At 32.8% G+C, this 22,330-nt stretch overlaps 1 protein-coding gene, 1 long non-coding RNA gene and 1 pseudogene across 7 annotated transcripts; all 3 read left to right on the forward strand.

The window, feature by feature from the left end:
• The first annotated feature begins 1,605 nt into the window (after positions 1–1,605).
• Positions 1,606–8,009, forward strand: LOC146933407 (uncharacterized). 6 transcript variants are annotated; one of them, XR_015007455.1, is made up of 14 exons: positions 1,606–1,767; positions 1,978–2,058; positions 2,614–2,699; positions 2,785–2,843; positions 3,074–3,175; positions 3,270–3,312; positions 3,396–3,440; positions 3,592–3,883; positions 4,680–4,817; positions 5,200–5,284; positions 6,902–6,968; positions 7,074–7,163; positions 7,354–7,465; positions 7,572–8,009. It is a non-coding gene; the product is annotated as an uncharacterized LOC146933407 (long non-coding RNA). The 6 variants fall into 6 exon arrangements; XR_015007453.1 differs by lacking the exon at positions 6,902–6,968 and having other exon boundaries at positions 2,559–2,699; positions 2,785–2,847; XR_015007452.1 differs by lacking the exon at positions 6,902–6,968 and having other exon boundaries at positions 2,559–2,699.
• Positions 8,010–10,665: 2,656 nt separating this feature from the next.
• LOC146933408 (uncharacterized) lies at positions 10,666–12,449 on the forward strand. Its single transcript, XM_085707835.1, has 2 exons — positions 10,666–10,795; positions 12,184–12,449. Exons 1-2 carry the CDS (start codon positions 10,666–10,668, stop codon positions 12,447–12,449), a joined length of 396 nt encoding a protein of 131 aa, XP_085563961.1.
• An 897-nt stretch (positions 12,450–13,346) lies between these two features.
• On the forward strand, positions 13,347–16,299 carry LOC146933409 (receptor-like protein EIX2; annotated as a pseudogene).
• Positions 16,300–22,330: the final 6,031 nt, after the last annotated feature.

Consider the following 22,330-nt stretch of genomic DNA (forward strand, 5'->3'; position numbering starts at 1 on the left):
ATCACTCGATTTTTTTAGTCGAAATATAAATAATTACCTTCCCAATAGATTATGGAACAATGTAGGAAAATTGAACACTAAAACAACCAATTGAGAACCACCTTCCTTCCAAAGTCTGCCAATCTCTCAAATATAAAATTTCAATAGTCGTCGTTACACATAAGCTCAACATTGAAAACAAAAGACGAACAACTAGGAAGAGCAAAACAACCCAAGATTGCACCACTTTAATCTCTAAAGATACCACAACAAGAAGCAATACCAGAACTACCTTTAGTTGCAAAATCAGAGTTACATTTGATCCAGCCACAAATAAGAGCATGCTAACAAACCTCAATGACAGACCCGGCCACCGTGGGTGATGGTCAACATTGAATGCCTTAGTAATATCAAACTTTTGCATAGAAGAAGATTGACCTATACTAAATCAGCCACCAAGAACAACTTGAGAATAAATATAAGATAAAGAAGTCTGTAAAGATAAAGCTTTGTTTTCAAACTGTTATAACAACAACCAGTAATAGCAGATTAATTAAATAAAAGACAATATACTTTTGATCATTGTTTATCCAATGATATCTACCTCTGTGACTATAGATCAACTATAGTTCTATTTTATTTCTGCGATCAATTAAAATTTAAGTATTACAAGCAATACATATCGTATATTACGATTCATATTACAACAATACCCCTGAACCATACACGTCTATATATGAGCTATACTTAGCACAAACCAGATAGGATTTCTGCACCTTTAAATAATCCATCAAGAGTAAATAACAACTGATGAAGTAATGTCCAAAACCTGCACATGCTAATAACATTAACAAAAAGAAAAAATAGAAGTAAGGATGATTTGTAATCAATAACAACTTTTAAAATGCCTCTAACATTCACTCTCCTATTGGATGAAATCAATGTGGTTTTATAACACTTCTCCCTAATTAATTTCTACAATATCCACAATATTTTTCTAAATCCAACTTGAATATCACTTTTTCCTAAAAAAAAAAAAACTTGGATATCACTATAATTGATCCAAGATCAATTGTCCAATGAATAGAATAAATGTTTTGCTTCCCGTGAGCTTAACTCAATTGATACGTACATTGTATTATATATGTAGGAGTCAAAGTTTGAATCCGAGATTCTTCTCTAATTCACCTTAAGAGATGAATTTTTTTAGTCACTTAGTTACTTGACAAAAAAAAAAAATGCTTCCCCTTCATAGATTTAGCTTATCAAGTAAACTGATACTCCCTCCGTCCCACAATGAGTAGCCCATTTACAAACATAATTTGTCTCGGAATGAATGACTCTTTTACTTTTCAAGGGAATATTAATTGATTTTTTTTAACAACGGGAATATTAATTGCTTTTTTTTCCTTTCAAATTCTACCCTTTAATAGTAAATAATATATTCTCTAGTCAATATATTTCACAATAAATGTAGGGTAACGAAAGTACACCAATCTACTAAACTAAATATAAAAATACATGTCCGTTGAATTTACCATTTTACCCTTATTGGGGGTATTATGGTAAATTAATTAATTGGTTGTGCCCTACCTATATATATGTTTTTGTTTTGTTCTGTGGGAGAAAGAAAAGGATGAGAAAATAGAAGAGAGAAGAGGGAACGAAAGATGAGGGAACGGCAGAGAGAAGAGGGAACGGGAGAGAGAGGGAAGAACAATGATGAGATTTGTTGTGTGCTATTCAAAAGCTCCTCAGTTGCTTCTTCCATTTTCTTCATCATCAAAGGTAAATTTTCACCTTGGGTTTTCATTTTTATTCAAACAATAATTTTAGAGAATTGAATTTTTCAACTTTCTAATTTTTATTCAATCAATCTAATTGCATGCATGTCTCCAAAAAGTTGTTTTTGTGATTTTAAGGGTTTGATTTTGTGGTTTTAGTTTGTTGTTTGTTGATTTTGGTTTAATTTATTGTTATTTTGGTTAATTTTTGCAGATGGTTCTGTCTCATTGGAGATGTAATTCATACATGCAAATTTGTTGGATGAGCTTTGATTCTTCTTTGTGATTCAATTTGGTATTGCAATCTTTTCTTTCTGTTCATCTTTTCCCCAATTTTTTTTTATGTTTATGTATCAGTAAATTGGGATAAATTGAAATTAGTTATTAACAAGGGGTGATTTTTATTAATAAGTCAATTTTAGATTCCTTGCTAATCGATGGAAATAATTGATAGTGTTAATGCAACATGTATAAAGTTCAGATTTTAGAGTCAAAAGGGTAAGAATAAAAACAGAAACTGATTTAAAGGGGACCAATTTAATCGATCTAATTGGTAAAAGAGTGGTTTTAAAAAGCAGATGAAGTATGAGTTGTGATAGATAGATTCTTGAAGGTATCATCTTTGCATGTTTTTATTTATGTATTTTTTGTTTGTTTTGGATTGTGGCTGGAATTTTAAAAAGGATTTTTTATAATGCATTCTTTCATGTAATCCTGTTTTAGATAAATAAAGTGCTTAACTGGTAAATAAGCTGTTTTAGAAAGCTGACAGAAAAATGTTTGGTGGATATTTAGACTGTACATTCAATTCCCTTCAAATCGGATATAAATTTTGTATGATTCTGGCTAGAAATGGATTCGGAAAACGCATTTGAAGTTTGGTAATTTCTGCTGGATTTTTGGTTACGGGTTTTGGGACAGGACTTCACTAAAACGGTAAGAACTTCCTCTCTGTAACTTGGAATCAAGTAATTTTTAATGCTATGGTCAGCTAACGAAATTTCGGACGTTTTGGTACCAGTTTCATTGACGTTGGTCCAGATTTGAAGTCTGTATGTGATTTTGAAGTTGGGGGCAGAAGTAGGTATTTTTAAGTGTCATGTAATTTTGTTATTTACCAACCCTTTGTTTATGCTTTGTTTGGTAATTTTTGGTTTGTGATAGAAGAGTTTCTAGCATGAAACAAGACTTTTAGTTATTTACTTGAGTTTCAGAATTTGAAAGAAATATTTGGTCGATTTGGTTGTGTGATTTTATGAGTTTATGAGATGTTTATTGGTGGGACCCCTTCCCGGGCCCTACGTATGCAGAAGCTTTAGTGCACCGAGTTGCCCTTTTTTATGAGATGTTTACGGGTTTGTCTTTTCGCGACTTGGAGTGGAAGTTAATACGCTCAAGGGTTCTGCTGCAAGGTTTAACTGATATCCCCATCCTTTTTTACCTATCAGATTGGAATTTATTTGTAGTTTCTATCTCTATTTTACCGTTTTTCCCTGTGTTGACCAGCAAGGATCCTTTAGCAGAAAATCTTATTCCACTCGAGAGAGCTGTAAGTTAACATTTCCAAGATAGTGCTACTTGTGCGTCAATTGATGCAAATGGCCCCTTACATTATTAACTTTGTGGTTTCAGGCTGAAAGGGGGCTTATGGTGCTGGACATTAAGGCTAAGCTGCAGGTAGCTTTTGACAGAAAAAATAGAGCGATATCTTTTCGTCACTAACTTGGCAACATTTTTTATTAGTAGCGTGAATTTACTTCCTTTTACTTATAACAAATAATTTTAATTCTTAAAAAAATCCTCTAAGGCTATTTTTTCACTTCTGCAGAACCTCTCTACTGTGCGGGCAAAACACATGGTTATGTTATTATGGAGCTTGTGGGAGTTTGCTAATGGTTTGTGAACGGATGTGTAGCCTGCACCACACGGTCTGCAGCAACAGTCTGCTGCTGATGACAGTTCAGCTGCTGTTCCTGCAGCATTTGTTATCGCTGAATCGCATCAGATCAGGTGGCAGCCCCTTGTGAGTGGTCTGTGGACTGTATTTTTGGTGAGATGGTACTTGGACAACCAATTCTCCGACCAATTGATTGCAAGGATGAACAAGAGACGATTTTCAGGTAATTTCACACAAAGAAAACATGATTTATTTCCCCGTTTTTGTTTTCAATTGAACCAACAAAGCCTTTTTCTAACCTTCAAACCTATCCCAAATTTAAACCAATGGTACCAAATTCTCACTTCTCAAATACACATGAGTTATTTTTCACCAATTGTCCTGTTATTGGATATTGCTTATGTGCCTCCGTGCAACTCTGTATTGTAGGACCTGTCATCAATTTTTCCTGCTCTTGATCCAACTGGTCTTAATCTTCTAATGTTGAGTCTCATTTTCTCACTGATTTTGGTTTGGTAACATGATTTGAAGATCCTTAGGTTTACTGCAAGGTGCTGCTATAACATTAATTCACCCCTTTTGTCTTGAAAACATATCCTAAATAAAAATGAATGCTTTTACAATCCTAAGTTCAAATTGCTTATATATATTTTCACGGAAGGTGAGTTTGAGTTGAGGTCATGTAAACAGCATTAGCCACACCTTGCTGACTGCTGTGAAGATCTGTATATACATTGCTAATTATTAATTGATCTTCTGCCACTTATAATGTTTGGACAGAGGGTGGGTTCGAAATTCAAGTAGTCCACTTTTTCCTCCCTCCACTTTTGAGATTATTATAGCCACCAAAATGTCTAATGCTCTTTTCATTGGTCAGCTTCACCTTTTGTTCTGTATTTCAAATTTAAATCCATGTTGTTGCTAATTCATTTTATGAGGATATTACATAGAATGAGAAATGAAATAGTGTCCTGTGACCACTAACCATTACTTATGTTCAATATTTGTGCATCTTGAAGGCTATGAAGGTGGAAAACATGATAAAATTAAAGGAGGTATTTAATTAAAAAAGCTTATCAAGAAGGCTAGACATAGAATTAGATAAACTCATAATGGAACATGAAAGACAGCAGAAGGCATTTGAGGATGAGATTAAGGTAAGCTGAATCATGTTTAGGGATCCGTTATGGTTTTGAATTATGATCGCAGCCACAGGTGTTGTTCCACATTGCGAAAGAGTTAAATAATGGAACTGAGATAATAGTAATGACGAAACTTGCGAAAACCATGATTGAACTATTTTCTGTTTTTTTACACTCTTACATTTCTCTTCCATATGATTTATTCTTTGCATGAAATAAAACCACAAATTTAGAATAAAAAAAGTATGTTGAAAGCTTGGCAAGTATGCATTACTGAGAATAATGAATAACCTTTTTTACACTAAAACCTACAAGATTAATTTTCTTTTAAGCTTTGATTATGTCTCTTGGACTGTCATGTTTTGTTTAAATTTTGTATTTGTTTTTCCTTGTGCAGGAACCGTGGACTATACATTTGAAACAAGACTATGTCTTGGTGGTCCATTGGTGAAGGAAAACATCGCAACCATGGTTCTTGAGAGGTTAGAGTCACTTTTTAACGTTCTTTACATTAGAGCAACAAATACAAAAAATAGTGAAGGGATTGTATCAAAAAAATAATAAATTACATGTTTGCTTTGATAACATGCATATGAAATGCATTTGTTTAAGGTTTGATAAGAACCTGACATTCGCTTTTTTCCAGCCTAATTTTATGTTGGATATTTCTCCTCATGCTCTAATAAAGTTTGGTGGCAGAGAGATTGTGTATTTCTTTTGCAAGCTGAGGATGTTAAAGTGCTAATTTCCATATTTGATCTCACTTTGATTTTTAAATTTGAGAGGATCTTAACATTAACATTCTTATTTTGAAAATCATATCTTTTTTTGGGAATCATTGTTACAATAAAAAATAATTTTGAGTTCATCATGTATATATACTATAGTAAGCTCAGAAATCTTTATAGAGTAAAAATTGATTTTTGAAGTGAAACACAACCTGATTACAGAATTAATTTTTGGACTTATTAACCAAGTAATTAGTATTGTTAATTAAATGTTAAGATTTGTTTCTGTGGATTTGGTTCTTTTTCCTTCAAGAAAAACTGAATGAGTGAAGTCATTATTTGATGAAGCTGATATGTTGCAGCAACTCATTTTGAGATTTATTATTCATTTCTTCTGTTTTTGTATTTGTAGTCAATATGCTTACATCATGAAAAATACGCCGTCGATCCATTTTAGTCACGGATAAAAACAACTGTGCATTTTGTTTTCTCAGTCCAGTTGGAAATATAGAACTCCATCATAAGTAATTTCTGTAGTCTCATTGCTTTCATGCTATATTCGGAGAGACAGATATCAGGATTATGATGTTAACTGGATTGTATCAGCTCTAATTTCCTTAACTTTCTTTCAATTGGATTCAAACATCTGTGATATTATGTTAGATTTTCTTTCATTCATTCATATAGTAAAAAGTAGATGATTAAGTGTACCAACATAAATGTCAGAAGGTTAGTGTTTACAATTGTGTCTGCAGTCAAAGTGAAATTAGCTCTTAAAGTAAGTAAATATGATTTTGAGTTATAATAGTATTACATTGTGGTAAGTCCTATGCAACAAGTTACAGTGAAAAATATTCAAAACATTAGAATAGAAATAATTATGATCTTATGCCTCAACTATTGATTTTTAGAGAACACCACTGAAAATAATGATTCTTTTGAGCCATAATTGGGAATAAAAATTAGAGTAACTTATTTTTACGTTATTCTACATTATAGAATCTATTTTCCATTTAGAGTAATAGAAACCCCTTTATTCCATGTCTATATGATAATGATATGATATATAAGGGCAACCCAGTGCCCTAGAGCTCCCGTATATGCAGGGTCCGGGAAGGGGTCCGGGAAGTCATCCCTATCTAGCAGGAATTATCATAATTAATATGCACAATACATGACAATCATATCTTACAGTCAATATAGTCAATGTCTACGTTTTTATCCAACAATCCTATATCAGGGTCCCAAAATTGTGAACATGAATAAATCACATTTTAGTTTGGTGTCTCTTCTGATCTCATATGTTATTACTAGATACTAGATGCTTATTTATCTTCCTTCAATTTTTTTTTTTCCTTTTTATCTTATCAGAAATTGTGATGCAATCTTACTTGTGCCATGGTTTCGATGATTTTGGCGCATCCTCTTTGGCATAATCGTAATGCTACCACGAGCTTTTAGTTTTCCACATACAAATTTATATTATATTTTTTCCTTGCTCTCTAACTGATATTTGTTTTTTAAAAATTACTTCCGATCACAGGCACATAGTCAAGCTCTATCAAATTACATGTCAATTCAGACAGAGATTATTCCTCATATGCGGGGTGTATTGGTCAACTGGCTAATTAAGGTACATAACTAATTTCCCTCATCCTTAATATGTATTGTCTTTTGTCCTTGTCCTTTCCTTATATATTGTTCTGTATTTTTCCCTCTTTAAGATGTGAAAAGATCTCTTTATCCATTTTTTTGCTGATAATTTTCTTTTGTAGATCCAACATCATTAGTCTTTTTCTCTGCTTATTTCTTGGATTTTACAGGTACACTTCAAATATGATTTGAAGCCTTAAAGACTATCTAACAGTGACATTGTTGGATCAATATCTTTCCCAAGTGAATATAAAAACGAGTGAAATGCTTCTTTGATTTATGGTACACATCTTCAAACTATTAAATATTCTCAAAACTTTTATTCTATCATTTGAATACTTCTTTTAACCAAATATATGTATATTGTCTACCATATTGTGGTTGTTAGCCAAGATTTCAAGGACTTCCTTTGAGAATATGATTTTATCACCTGATTCTGTGTGGAAAACTCAACAATCCGAGAAAAGCATGTGAGGTCAGATTCCATAGGGATGACGACATCATTTACGGAACACTTCAGCAAGGATGGGAACCTTTTTGTGCTGAAAATGAGTTTATATGCGGCGACAAAATCCACTTCAAATTTTCGATGGACCTTTCAGCCACTACGTTCAGGTCTACAAAGTCGAAGATTAGGTCACGATGTTGGCAACTGCTTATGTTTTCCATGTGTGTTGTGCCTGGGCTATGTTTTCCACATCTGTTGTCCATTAACTATCTCATCTGTGAACAATGTTTCTGAATTAAGACATGTATTGTCCTTGATGTTACTTGATGTTGTTTACTTCTATTTGCTTAAGTTGCTGTTATTGTTTTTCTTTCTCAACTGTTATGAATGAAACAACCTCTTGCTATGAGCAAGATCTAGCTTCACAGGTTTAAAGGGTTTATATGAGCTCATTTCTTCATTGAATGAAACAGTCGACCTCAATGGCATCAACATTGTTCCAAAAGGTAAGAATTAACCACTTTTAATCATAAACACAGGAATAAAAACGTTCATAGGATTCAATAAAAACACTTTTGTAGAAAGATTGCTAGGTATGTTCAACTATTTCTCTTTGAGCTGAAATCTAATTAATAAGTGTATTTGACAACTTTTCATCTTAATGTAGATTAAAAAATATAACAAAAAATTTCAAAAACGCGATATTCAACCCGTGCGAACTAATTTATTCAAATTAGATTGTTTGGAGGGTCAAGCACTAGGATTTTGATTGGTTTTGCATATTCTCAATGCACTATTCAGTTCATTATGACAATTATAAATTTTATTATAAATTGAAAGTGACATTCAATTTTGTTGCCATAGATATTGAGTCATTTTGTCACACACATTTAATGTTTGATTCCTTAATGTTTATGGCAATTTCATGCTATTTTTTCCTTTATTTTTTTTAATAAAAATAACTCAGCCAAAGAATTTTGAGGACACTCCATGATTTTTTTATTGACAAGAGTCACAAAGATCAACCAGGGACATGTCTGGTGATTATAAGCCAATTCTTGAGAGGGTTCTTCATATGTGTGCAATAATCCTATTATACTCTTTTCCTTAGTTTGCTAGATTGTAAAAAAGCCGCTATACCTTTGAATACAACTATTCCTCTTGGTTTGCTCATTATTCGTATATAACAAAGTCTATCGAAAACGCAACATTTAACCCGTGCACAACACACATATTGCACCAGAGTACCTCTCGACTGACCAATCATCTGAGAAAATTGATGTGTTTGGATTCGGCATTCTCTTATTAGAGCTTATAACTGGAATGACAACCCTTGAGTTTCGAAAAACCTTGAATCAAAAGGGTGCTATGCTAGAGTGGGTAAGTCCATACTCTACAATCCAAACATTCTTATGCATTTAATTCATTGATATTAAACACAATTCTTTGCTAATTAATAACCTAAAAATCCTCAATAATAACCTATTTTTATTTTAATTTTTTTTAATTCATCTTATTAAGTTCACTGTTTTCATTTCAATTACATCATAAAACATATAGATTATATAAGAAACATGAATTTTCTATGGATTATGTATGATTTATGAAATTTTAAATGAATTATGTATGGATGTTTAAAAGTTGAGGTGTTTTGGTAATTAAAAAAAGTCATTATTTGTACCAAAAAATATATAAATTCAAAACTCCATGGGTACCCATGGATACCTCAATACACACGGGTACCCGTATAGTGGGTACCCACGAGGTTAGTTTGACTCTGCATAATGCAGGGTGGTGGATCAAACATTTTCATTTGTTACTTGTGATAAGACGTTTTGAAGATTTAATTTTATAATCCGTAATGCAGGAGTACTCTAAATATTGTATAATGGTTTATAATTATCTGTCATTTTGCAATCTATTATTCCGATATTATATTTTGTCAAAAAAGTAGCTAACCCCCGTGCGAAGCACGGGTTTGTAACTAGTACATGATAAAAATAAATATTTTTTTGGTTACATATAAAAATAATTTAAAATAATATCACCCTCTCTCATTCATTTATAATTTTTTTTAATCTATGTTAAATGATCAAAAGTGTTCATTGTGGGACAAAGGGAGTACCATATTTAAATGATTTTTTTTGTTTTGTTGAAGAAACCATATTTAAATGACTATTCATCAAGGTTTTGTGCATAGTGCATTGGAAAAAAAAAAACTCAATGATGTGGTAAAAGTCGTTGACTACCTTATTTTCACGAATTAGAGTTGAAAAAAGAAAAATAGAGAAAAATGTAGCATCTGATTTATAACTTAATACTACAGAATTGAGAAAATTGTTCTTCTTCCTTTCATGTTCATTCCCACCCCGAAATTCCCCAATTAATCCTAGCTGCAATTAACTATTGTTTGGTACCCGTGGTTGTTAATTGTCCCTGCCCCAACATCAGTTAACTATATGTGTATGGTTGAAAAGAGGAAGATGTTTTTAGCCGTGGATACTTTATTTTGTTCAAAATCACGTGCAATCATGTGTATAGTTGAAAAGAGGAAGATGTTTTTCTACACAAGTTTTGATTAAATTCCCCAATGTTTTCAAAAAACATGTTGGTCTAAATGGGAATGATTATTGAACTCAATTATTAAAAACAAAAATAAGGTTTGGAATTTTGTGTAATTGAGTCAAACCAACAATCAGTCCGACCAATATGAAATGAAAAACAATGACTTTGAACAAAATAAAGTGCCATTGGAACCCCACGCAGTTTATCCATGCCTCAGCAGTTTCAAATAAGAATAACACTCGTATTGGAACATGCATGAACCATGTACTACTTCCTTCCCCCGATCTTGTACTCGTATTGGAACATTCAACGAAAATTTAATGATATGTTTTGCATGATTAACGCCTCATCATTATGTTGCACCATGTGACGAGCTGACGTAATGACGTAACTGTCGTCCCAATAAGAGCACAAAGAAAATAAGGGATCAACCATCCCGTGATTGATCCCACGCATATGGAAATAGAGGATGGTTGTCGTCTTAAGGGATAGTACTGATAATTGGTTACATGACTTCTCCAATTTTTTGGGCAGCGCTGGTGCTTATGTGCCTGAACTTAAAGGTGTTTTTGAAGGTTTAAAATTGGCTTATTCTCAAGGTTTTATCAAGATAGAGCTTTATGTTGATTCTAAGGTGGTGGCTAGTTTTTTAAATAGTTGATATAGCAATAAATAATGTGGCAAGTTATAGAGTGGTGAAAGTGAATCATTCGAGTTTTTTTTTTTTTTGAATCATTCGAGTTTTAGAAATGGATTGAGAGGTTAGAATTTGTCATTCTTATCGTGAAACAAATTCTTGTACAGATGTCTTAACAAATGTAGGATTTGATCATTTATAACTTTGTCCGGAACACTGTAAACATTTGTTGTTAACTGATTGTATGGGAGTATCTACACCTCGCTTTATCTTGGGCTTAGACCATCATTTTATCCAATCAAATAAAAAAAGAGCACAACTCATACAACATCAAGAACAAATTAATTGTGCTTCTCATAATAATTACCGAAAAATAAATAAAAATTGATCGTCAAAAAAGACTTTTATTTTTATAACCATTCAAATTGTGTTCATTTCTACCTGATTTTCATGTTTTGAAATATATATTATAGATCTTTGTGTGTCTGAGATATCTATTAATTATAATTTGTGCTTAAATATAAAATTGAAAATTTTGACGAAGAAAAATAAACATAATAATTATAGCTAATGACATTTTAAATATGATTAATTGTGTTATGTTGATGTTTAATAAGTTGAAACATCTTATTATATTTATCAATCTATTAAATATAAATAACCATGTATTTAAACGGCGTTATCCTTCTAATTTGCCATCAAATTTAAGTATTAAATTTATGTACCTAAATATAAGTTCTTTCTTTGCAAAACATAAAGAGACTTTGAAATAATTTGTAGTAAAACAGGTCAAGATAATGTTACACGCTTACTGGCCATAGTGGACTACAACTGGAGAGACTTAGAGATGCAGGAAGGAGGGTAGAAGTAACTAGGTAACTTCTTTATGTTAATTCACATCTTTGTGATTTGTGAACACAAAGAAGTTTGAACTTGGAAGGAGGGATGAAACTTACTAAAGCTACTTTTGTGTTACTTTTACATTAAGCAATAGTATTGGGTTATTTTGACATAAAATATGTGTTTATTGCAATTCAAATATGTGGTTGATGATAACTATAACAAGAAGTCACTATTCATACAACATTCAAAATTTGATTCTCAATGAATAAAACAAGATGTCAAACTCATTAACAGTACCCCAAGGTCTGAAACACATGTGTAAGTTGAAGAAAACTTTGTATCGTCTGAAACAAGGTTCACGAGGATGATTTGAGAAATTCTCCGCTATGATTACATCTCATGGTTTCCGCTCTAGTGATCATGATTCTGTTTTATTTATTATGACAATTTTTCATTGTCGTATTATACTTTCTTTATATGTTGATTGCTGAAGAATGATTATTACAGGTGAAGATGTTGATGAGATTGATGAGATTAAATTCAATTTTGCTAAAAGATTTGAGATGAAGGATTTGTACCCTCTTCACTACTTCTTGAGGATTTTAATTGTCTATTCTCATAGAGATTATCTTCTATCTCAATCCAAGTATACTGCCGACATTCTTGAGCAAGCTCACCTCTCTGATACTCGAAGAGTAGATAATCCTCTTGAGTTAAATGTGAAATATGTTCTCTTTGATAGGGCACCTTACAACAAGTTAACTAGTATTTAAATTGGAGACACGACTTTGTACTAATGCCAAACTGATAAATAATATAAGGGAAATGTTAACTTGTGCCCTTAGGGCACAAGTTTAGAAACTAAATATAGAAACTTTTCATTGGAAATTGTGCATTCAATATATTAAAAGTTTGAAATTTTGTCTTTTCAATACAAAAGTTAGTTTTTAATTCCATTTTTAGTTTCTTAACTTGTGCCCTAAGGGCACAAGTTAACATGACCCATAATATAATACTCACTTAGTCCTAAATTATCAGTTGTTTTTGGAAGGAAAAAAATGACACAAATTATAAGTTTCTTTATAGTAATCAATGAATCATTAAAATCACTTTTCTTATTACACCGGTAACTATTTACTACTATCTCTTTTTTTAATTCTTTAATTTATCTTCTTTTTTTTATAAATATTTTCTTTAATCTATCTATCTCGTACTTTTAATGAAGGGTAACTTTGTAAAATACCTCATAATTTCTTTGTTCCATGCAAAATTAATTACATTAATTCTTTTTGTAGATAGACAAAATTGAAAATAACCTTTTAAAATCACACGAACAAGTGGAGGGCCGGGGTTTGAACTTGGTCACGACGTTTCTTAATCTTTAAGAAATAACCAAAACTACTTATAATTTAGGACGGAGGAGTAAACCGTAAGAACGCGCATAAATATTTCTCCAAAGAACAGTGATAAATGGATAAAAAATTGTTTACTTCAATCCCTAATACTAACAACGAGGTTAAAAATACAAATTTTAATTGAAGTTTTTCACTTGAGTATTCTTATTTGCTTCGACATCAAATGTGACGTCTGACTTTGACAAATAAATACATGACATAATTATTACGGTACCGAAACTCCTATAAGTAGTAGTGTGTTTATTCAAGAAAACCAAGAAAGAGTTACATAATTGAGACCCTCGTGAATCAAAATGATGGTGAATACCAAATTCCTTCAACTTATTGTAAAATTTATAACAATTACATGGCTTCTAATTCAGGGACACATTCTATGCGATGGAGACTTCAACGCTCAGTTAATGGCCATTGAAGCAGAGGCTCTTCTTGAGTTCAAGAAAGGCTTGAAAGACCCTTCAAATGTTCTATCTTCATGGACACTTGAAAAGGATCGTTGCCAGTGGAAAGGAGTAGGATGTAACACAACCACAGGTCATGTTATTTCCCTTAACCATTGTTCTAATTCATTAGATAAACTTCAGGGTGATTTAAGTTCATGTTTGTTAGAATTGCCATATTTAAGTTATTTGAACCTAAGTGGCAATTATTTCAATCAATCTAGAGTGCCTGATTTTGTAGGTACTATGCAAAATTTAAAACATCTTGACCTATCTCATGCCAATTTTAAGGGAAACCTCTCTGATAATCTTGCAAACCTTTCTCTACTTGAATCACTTGATTTGAGTGGCAATAGTTTCTATGTCAATAATCTAAAATGGCTTCATGGACTTTCTTCGTTGAAAACTCTAGATTTAAGTGGTGTTGTTATTAGCAAATGTCAGAATGATTGGTTTCATTACATTAGCATAATACTTCCTTCCCTTGAAACACTACGTTTATCGGGTTGCCAACTTCACAAACTACCTACATCTCCTCCACCTGAAATGAATTTTGATTCTCTTGTAACTCTTGATCTGTCTATCAATTATTTCAATACTACTATCCCTGATTGGTTGTTTCAAAATTGTCATCGTCTTCAAAACCTTGATCTCTCAATGAATAATTTACAAGGCCTTATACCATATTCAATTGAGAGATTGTCAACTCTTGAAACACTTGATCTGTCAGGTAATAGTCTCATTGGTTCAATACCAAATTTCTTTGACAGGCTAGTGAATCTTGTAGTACTTGATCTATCATATAATATGCTCAATGGCTCAATACCTTCAACATTGGGACAAGATCATGGCCTAAATAGCTTGAAAGAATTGTGGCTTTCTAATAATCAATTAAATGGTTCATTGGAAAGAAGCATTCACCAGCTATCAAATTTGGTTGTGTTGGATTTAGCTCAAAACAGTTTGGAGGGTAATCTCAGTGATGTTCATCTTGCTAACTTTAGCAACCTCAAAGTGTTGGACCTATCTTTTAATCATGTAACTTTGAACATGAGCAAAAATTGGGTCCCTCCTTTCCAACTTGAAACTATAGGTTTGGTGAATTGTCATTTGGGCCCTAAATTTCCAAAATGGATCCAAACTCAGAAAAATTTCTCCGTTATTGATATCTCAAATACAAGTGTCGTTGATACTGTGCCAAATTGGTTTTGGGATTTGTCACCTAATGTTGAGTATATGGGCCTCTCTTACAATGAGCTGAGAGGATGTGGATGTGATTTTTCACAAAAATTCAAACTTAAAACACTTGATTTGAGCCACAATAATTTCTCATGTCCCTTGCCTCGTTTGCCTCCTCTCGAGGAATTTGGATATGTCCAACAGTTCATTTTATGGAACAATTTCAAACGTGTGTGAGATTTTGGGTGTCAATAACTCATTGCAAACTCTTGACTTATCTTTTAATAATTTGTCAGGAGTCATCCCAAATTGTTGGACACATGGGTCGAAAATGATTATTTTGAACATGGCAAATAACAATTTTTTTGAATCAATTCCAAATTCCTTTGGTGGCCTCACATATCTCCATATGTTGTCAATATCCAACAACAATCTTTCAGAAAAAATTCCAGACTCTCTAATAATTTGCCAAGTGTTGACCATTTTGGACTTAGGGTCGAATCAATTAAGGGGGGCCATACCACCTTGGATTGGTACATCCATGCCAATCCTAAAGGCACTTATATTGGGTAGGAATTCCTTTGATGAAAATATCCCTACATCGTTATGTCAACTCAAGTCTTTAAAAATATTAGACCTTGCTGAGAATCAATTGAGGGGAGAGATTCCAAGATGTGTCTTCCCTGCAATGGCTACCGAAGAAAGTGTAAATGAAAAATCGTATATGGAGCTTCTTACAATTAAGGAAAGTTATTTGATTTATCAATCTGAAATATTTCGACTTAAATTGATTCAAAAGTGGGTTTCTGAAGGTGGATCCGTTCAATTTCTGAAAATGATTGACTTGTCATCAAATCTTTTGACACAAGGCATCCCTGTTGAAATTGGAAAGCTAGTTGAATTGATTTCATTAAATTTGTCAATGAACCGATTGCTGGGTCCCATTCCTTCCAATATTGGCGAAATGAAAAACTTGGAAGTTTTGGATTTGTCGAGGAATCATTTATCATGTGCCATTCCCATTAGCATGGCTAATATTGATAGGCTCAGTTGGTTGGACTTATCATACAACACTTTGTCTGGGAAAATTCCATCTGGCTTTCAGCTTGATACATTTTGGAACGGTTGCTACATAGGTAATCCACACCTCTGCGGTTCTCCACTCACAAAAGCATGCCTATAAGATGGAAACAGTTGGTTCAAGGATACACATTGCAGTGACATTGAAGGGAGCATAGAACATGAAAGTGACGACAACCATGAAGACAAAGTATTGGGCATGGAAATAAATCCATTATACATAAGCATGGCTATGGGGTTTTCAACTGGATTTTGGGTATTTTGGGGATCTTTAATACTCATTGCATCTTGGAGACATGCTTATTTCCGTTTTCTAAGCGACATGAATGATAGGATCTATGTCACTGTAGTTGTCGCACTTAATAAATTGCGGAGGAAGTTTCACACTCAACAACCTCCTATGTAACCAAACTCTCTATTTGCTCTTTTATTGTGTTCAGAAATATAAGAGACAAAAATTGTATCCTGAGTGTTGATGATTTTGAATAAAGAATGTTCGTCTTAAATATCAACTATCTATAACGGATAACAACTGTCTATAGTCTGTGTTTGTCTATCAAATATAACACCACACAGATATGAGAAGAATGCATTCATATAAAATATCATGAGTGTTGTGTCTCGTATCCGTGTTTGTGTAAATGCTTCTTAGACGATGGCTGTGAGGGATAAATTTTACATAGTGATGATTATGATTAATATTAATAATTCCACTATGCATGTGTTTCCAATTTTTGAAAGAAATTGTTTGTAAAGAAGAAAAAAAACTTGATCCACAGAACATGACCTAAACCTGATGCATCATCATGAGCAAAACTACATGTTATAGGAAATGTTTAAAGGGTAGAGGGTTTTCATAACTCCCTCTACAACAATATTCATCAGTATTGGGCGAAGGGCCACATGCAACAAGCAACAACTTCATCGTTTGCCTTTAAGGGTATGTTTGGGTAAACAACTTATTTGCAGCTTATAGCACAAACACTTATCATGATAAGTGCTTACGGATAAGCTTTCATAAGCTATTTTTGTAGCAAAAGATAAAATACAATTAAATTATTTTTGTTTATGCTCTAAGTTGTTTTTCTAAACTATATTAGAGAACTAATGAAAATAAGTTGTAAAAAGCTTTTGAAAATTGTCAAAAGTTGTTATTGTAAGTTCTCCCAAAGAGTCTCACAAAACTTATGCCAATAGATTAGCTCAAATAAGTCAATCAAAACAGATCCTATAACTAACTTTGATGGACAACAACTCTGCCTCAAATCGTCATCACAACCAACACTGCTACAAATACCACACTTCCATTTATAGCTTCTATTGCTATAGGTAAATTGAAACCATTGACTAACATCATAAAAATCAGGTTAACAGTGGGTAAAATCGGCAACTATGCAGGTGGTTTTCATGGTATTGTACATTTTATGTTTGTTCCACAGCCTATTTGGCATTTTCCATTGCAATTACTTTCAAATATGCAGTCTGGTCGGTCTATCTCATATTCTGCCATTCCATCCTGCAGTAGCAGTATATATACTGTTGATTGTCTCAATGTGAATCCATCGGTGTTGAGGTTATCGTTCCACCGTATCACATGTTGTCGCGTCATTTTTTGGAGGTCATAGCATAGACCTCAATAATTTATTTTACAACTGAACTTTTTATTTTTCAAAATTTTTCAAAAGAAAGTGGAAAAAAGTTCTAATAAACCACATTTTAAAAGATTTTAGGTTCGAGGGTGTTATACCCTAATTTTGGACCTAAAAATACTAGTCAATTTTTCTTTTCTTGCATTATAAATCATCTGAACAGTCTCTGATCAATTGCATCTTTCTCTGCATTTTATTTCAATGTTATTTGCAAAATTCACATAGAAGGGTATTTTAGTCATTTCCTGCATTCAACTCATTTTAATCCTTGGAAATTGTTTAAGTTTTTTAAATTGGTTTGTATAAGTCCTTGTTTCAATCTCATGTCAAAATTCATTTCAAAAAATATCAGTTGAGTCATTTTTTTAGTCAATTTAGCCCCTAGGGGGCATTTTAGTCATTTCCTATGTTAAAATTCCTTTCAGTCCTTTAAAAAATTGTCTGAGTCTTTTCATTTGATTTGAATGAGTCTCTGTTTCATTCTATGTCAAAATCCATTTCAAAATTTGCATTTGAAGTCATTTTGAGTCAATTTTGCCCCTAGGGGCATTTTAGTCTTTTCATGTGTTAAAACCCTGTTTAAAATGCTAAAAATTGTCTCTGAGTCTTTTAATTCGCTTGTATAAACTCTTGCTTTAATCCCTTGTTAAAAAATCATTTTAAAATTGCATTTGAGTCGTTTTTAGTCGTTTTAGTCCCTAGGGGCGTTTTGGTCATTTCACATAATATTTCTGTTTCATTTTAATCTGCTTTGTTGTTTTTAATCGTCTCATTTTTACGTTAATTTTCAATTTACTTTTTCAATTCAATTTTAGTTTTAATTTTCATTTTAGTCCTCGCACTTTTGTTATTTACATTTTAATCCCTTTTAAGTTTGTTAGAGTCCAAGTGCCATGTGTCCAAATGCTATTGGTCCTTAAGAGTTTGTTACAAGTCTAGTGCCACATGTCTCTATCCTATTGGTCCAAGGTCAATGACTTAGCCTATAAATTGGTCAAAGGGTCAATTCATTCATTCACCAATCATTTTTACCAAAAATTCCACAAAAAAGTCACAAAATAATTTTTCTTTTCTTCCCTCTTTCTCTTCTTCTCTCACGTAACAACTTTTCCTCCACCATTTTTTCTCACCTCTAACTAACTCCACCACCATAACTAACTCACTTCAACCACCCTAACAACCTTCTCTCTCCACCACAACAACCTCCCTAACCACCACAAACCACCTTCCTCTTCCATAACCACCAACTTCCTCCACCATCAACCTCTCGAATTCAACAAAAATTTCAGCAATTCATAACCAAATTCAATCCCAAATTCACCCAAACACCTCATATCAACAATCATCATCATCCTCATCAGTAAAACTCATCAAATCCGAAATCAACAGAGAAATGAAAAACACGACGGTGAAACGGCAATCTAACGTGAATTGGGAACGAGCAGCAATGTATCAAAACGAAGGTGAAAATCGAACGTGAAGAAGAAGTAAAGAGAAGAGCGAGAGAAGGAAGGGGACGAATCTGAACCCGTTTTCAATCTCAACAAGATCAAAGCCGAATCCTAGCAGAAGCTTTCCGTGGCAAAACTCCTTTCTTCTCCGATTCAACCCTAAGGTCTGTTTTCTTTCGATCTTTTGCTTAGGAATGCTTTGAATCCGCCTGTAACACCATGAATCTGTCTCTGTTCTTGAACAAATTGCTTGAAAATGATCTTCCAAATCCAAATCGATGCCCTGTTTCCTTATACGAGATGTGTTTGTTTTGATTGAAGCTTTATGTTTGTGTGGTTTAACTCCGAATCAATTCGTCCATGTCTTATTTTGATCTGCCATGAAAATGAGGATTAAAGGAAGAAGCATCGCAAGAAGGAAGAAAGAGAAGGAACTGAGTTTTTGCTTCACGTGATTACTCTGTTTTAAAAAGCTTTCATTCCATTTTTATCCCCTACGCGCTAGTGTACCATATTACCATGCTTCTTAGGCCTTCGTAACGGTTGGATCTTGGATCTGACCCAATTGGATCGATCCAACGACCCCTGTGCTTCCTGCCAACCCGTTTTCAACATTGGACTGGGCCTGGGCTTAACATTTCAATTTTCTGCAATTTTCTTGCTATTTTAACACTACCTAATGCTGTTTACACCTTAGTCCTTGCTAAAACCCTTTAAAAAATTCCAAATAATTTTCCGCTAATTTTCTTGTGTTTTTGATGCATCTTGATACTGTTTTTGTGTTGAATATTGATTAGAGGTATAAGGAAAATATTCTTGTACTTGTTAGTCCAAATGCTTTAATTCTTGGTAAAATTTTTGTTAAAAATCTTAGGTGTTGGTGCATTGTTTCTTGTAGTAACTTTGGCACTTGAAACCTATCACTTAAAGATGTGGTTTCATGCCAAAGTTCACTTCAAGATCATATGTAGCCTTTCTTACTTGTAGCTTATTTGTTTGTTAATATTCTTTGAGAAATTGTGATGTAACCTTGAGCTAGGATTGTGGCACATAATTGTAGTCTTGAACATGTATTTTTTGGAATGATTTTGTCCTTTATTTTGGTATATACTTGCTGTTTTGCTTGAGTGAACCTTGTGGATCCTTTACATTGTGAAAAATGAAAAATCTCTTGCAAAATAAAATTGCATAAAAGGCTTGAAAATCTTGTAAATTTTAGGCATAGTGAAAACTCTAGATTCTCATGTTGGCCCTCTTGAAATAGGCCATCTCAAACTCCTCCAATATTATGAGAACCTAAGTGTCGATTTTGCCTAAGCTTTACATTGAATTCCAAGCTCTTTTAACACCTTTTATCAAGTTTTGATTAGTTTACTTCCCTTGCAAGTTACAATAGCTTTACTATGCTTTTTAATACTAGTATCCCATATCATTTGTTCTACTAACCCTTTTGTTTCATGTTTCATAAGCATACTTCATTCTTCCATTATAGTTTTATTTCTTGCAATTTAATTTTTACCAAAGCATAGTATGTAAAACCTAGGAATTTTTGTATTTTACTTTCATGCAATTTTAATTTCTTGGCAAAGAGGCCATAGAATGTATCTAGGCCAATGATGTAAAGGACAATGGACTCTAATAATGTACACCGACACAAGCACCGACACATGCACACACATCACTATATAGTTAGAATATGCATGTTTAGATGTATGTTTAGGATTGTATGTTTAGATGAATGCCTAGGACTTATACTTAGAAAAAACCAATTTTCCAAGCAAATGTGAACAACTTCACTCAAGCATTTTTCATAATAAACCTTGGGGTCAAAACCCCATTGAATTTTCCTTTTATTTTCTTAATCAAATTTCAACAAATTTTAATCATACTTTGACTTGTTTTTGCAAATAACTAATCAAACCCCACTCTTTTCTAAATCTCATGCCTTTGAGGCCTCTTTCTATTCTTCAACTCCCATTTTCAAACTTAAAATCAACCAACAAAAACAAAAACATTTTTGAAAGAGAACTACGGTGGATTTGATCCCTTAAACGGGTACGTAGGCAAGGAACAAAATTCCTTCAATTCAACTAAAATAAAAATCCAAAAACATTCTTCTCCCTCCAATTCTTCATTTAGTAACTTTTAGGTGTAAATAACATTTTCAAAATAGCATTTAAAAATAAAGCGCGCGCGTAGAAATTAAAGACGGTTCCTATAGAATACTATAGTCGTTATGGGTGTCTAACACCTTCCCGTAGCGAAAACAACTCCCGGACCTCGATTCTCAAGGGTTTTGCTTACTTTTTCCCTTCCCAAGAAAAAATAAGATATCACCGGTTAGAAAGGTTCAAACGTAATCAATGTTTGACACCCGAAAACCAAGATAAAACAGAGGGTTAGTTACATAAAGAGAAGGTATTAACACCCTTTATGTTCGTAGTACTCTACGAGAACCTCTTGATTTTATTTAACTTTTCGTGCTTAAACTTGCTTGCTTTTAAAAAAAATTAGAGTGGTGATTAAATAAAAGAAAAAGAAGGTTTTTTATTTACATTTTTTATTGATTTGGAAGGACAAGTCTCTTGCCTACGTACCCGTGAGGGATCAAAACCTTGTAGTTTGGGGTAGAAATACCGTTTGATTTGTTTTGTGTTTTTTATTAGTTTTGAAAAAGTTTTAAAATAAAAGCCAAGTGGCAAAGTAAGAATTTGTTTGTGTTTTTTAATATTAAAAGAAAATTACTCAAAATATGATTAAATTGATTGAAATTTGATTAAGAAAATAAAATAAAAATGGGAATCACTTGATTGAAAATCAAGGTTTATTTTGAAAAGTTTTTTTGTGAATTTTTGTTATTTGAATGTTTTTGTTGTTTTTAAATACTAATTAGAAACTAAAAAATAAAACTAACGTGACAATGAAATAAAAGCGCGAGAATTTCGTAGTGACGTTGGATCACCACGACATCCTTTAATCTAACCTAACTTTTTTTGCATTTTTTTTTTGATATATAAAAGCAGAATAAATAAAAGGACACATGCATGATTCTTCTCATTTATATTTACATTGGACCTAAATACATTCTAATTGCCGGATAATAAATGACAAGAATTAAAATGCTAAATAGAAATAAAATGAAATGCAAAATTACTAAAAAGAAATAAAATGCAAGAAAATAAAGAAATAAAAGAAAGGAACAACCGAAGGGACTTTTCCGAAGGGACAGAAAAAGAGGGAGAAGAAAAGAATAGCTCGTCAACACAAGCTAAATGAGGGAGAAGAGAGAAGAGTTCTTTGACAACTCAAGATAATTTTTGGTGTGTGTAATTGTGTGGAATGTGAGCTCTATTTATAGGTGAGGAGCCAAATATGAGTTTCAAAAAAAGGGAAAGTTGTTTAATGGAATTGATGGGATTGAATGTGATTGAAGGTTTTGGAAT

The sequence above is a fragment of the Medicago sativa genome, chromosome 4 (assembly GCF_051527215.1).
Source record: "Medicago sativa cultivar Bolivia chromosome 4, Bolivia_mono, whole genome shotgun sequence".
Lineage (NCBI taxonomy): Eukaryota > Viridiplantae > Streptophyta > Magnoliopsida > Fabales > Fabaceae > Medicago > Medicago sativa.

Coding starts and splice junctions, on each gene's coding strand:
- LOC146933408 (XM_085707835.1), top strand. CDS start 10,666: ATGGTTGTCGTCTTAAGGGATAGTACTGATAATTGGTTACATGACTTC. Junction 10,796..12,183: donor AAAATTGGCTTATTCTCAAG/GTTTTATCAAGA, acceptor TGATTATTACAG/GTGAAGATGTTGATGAGATT.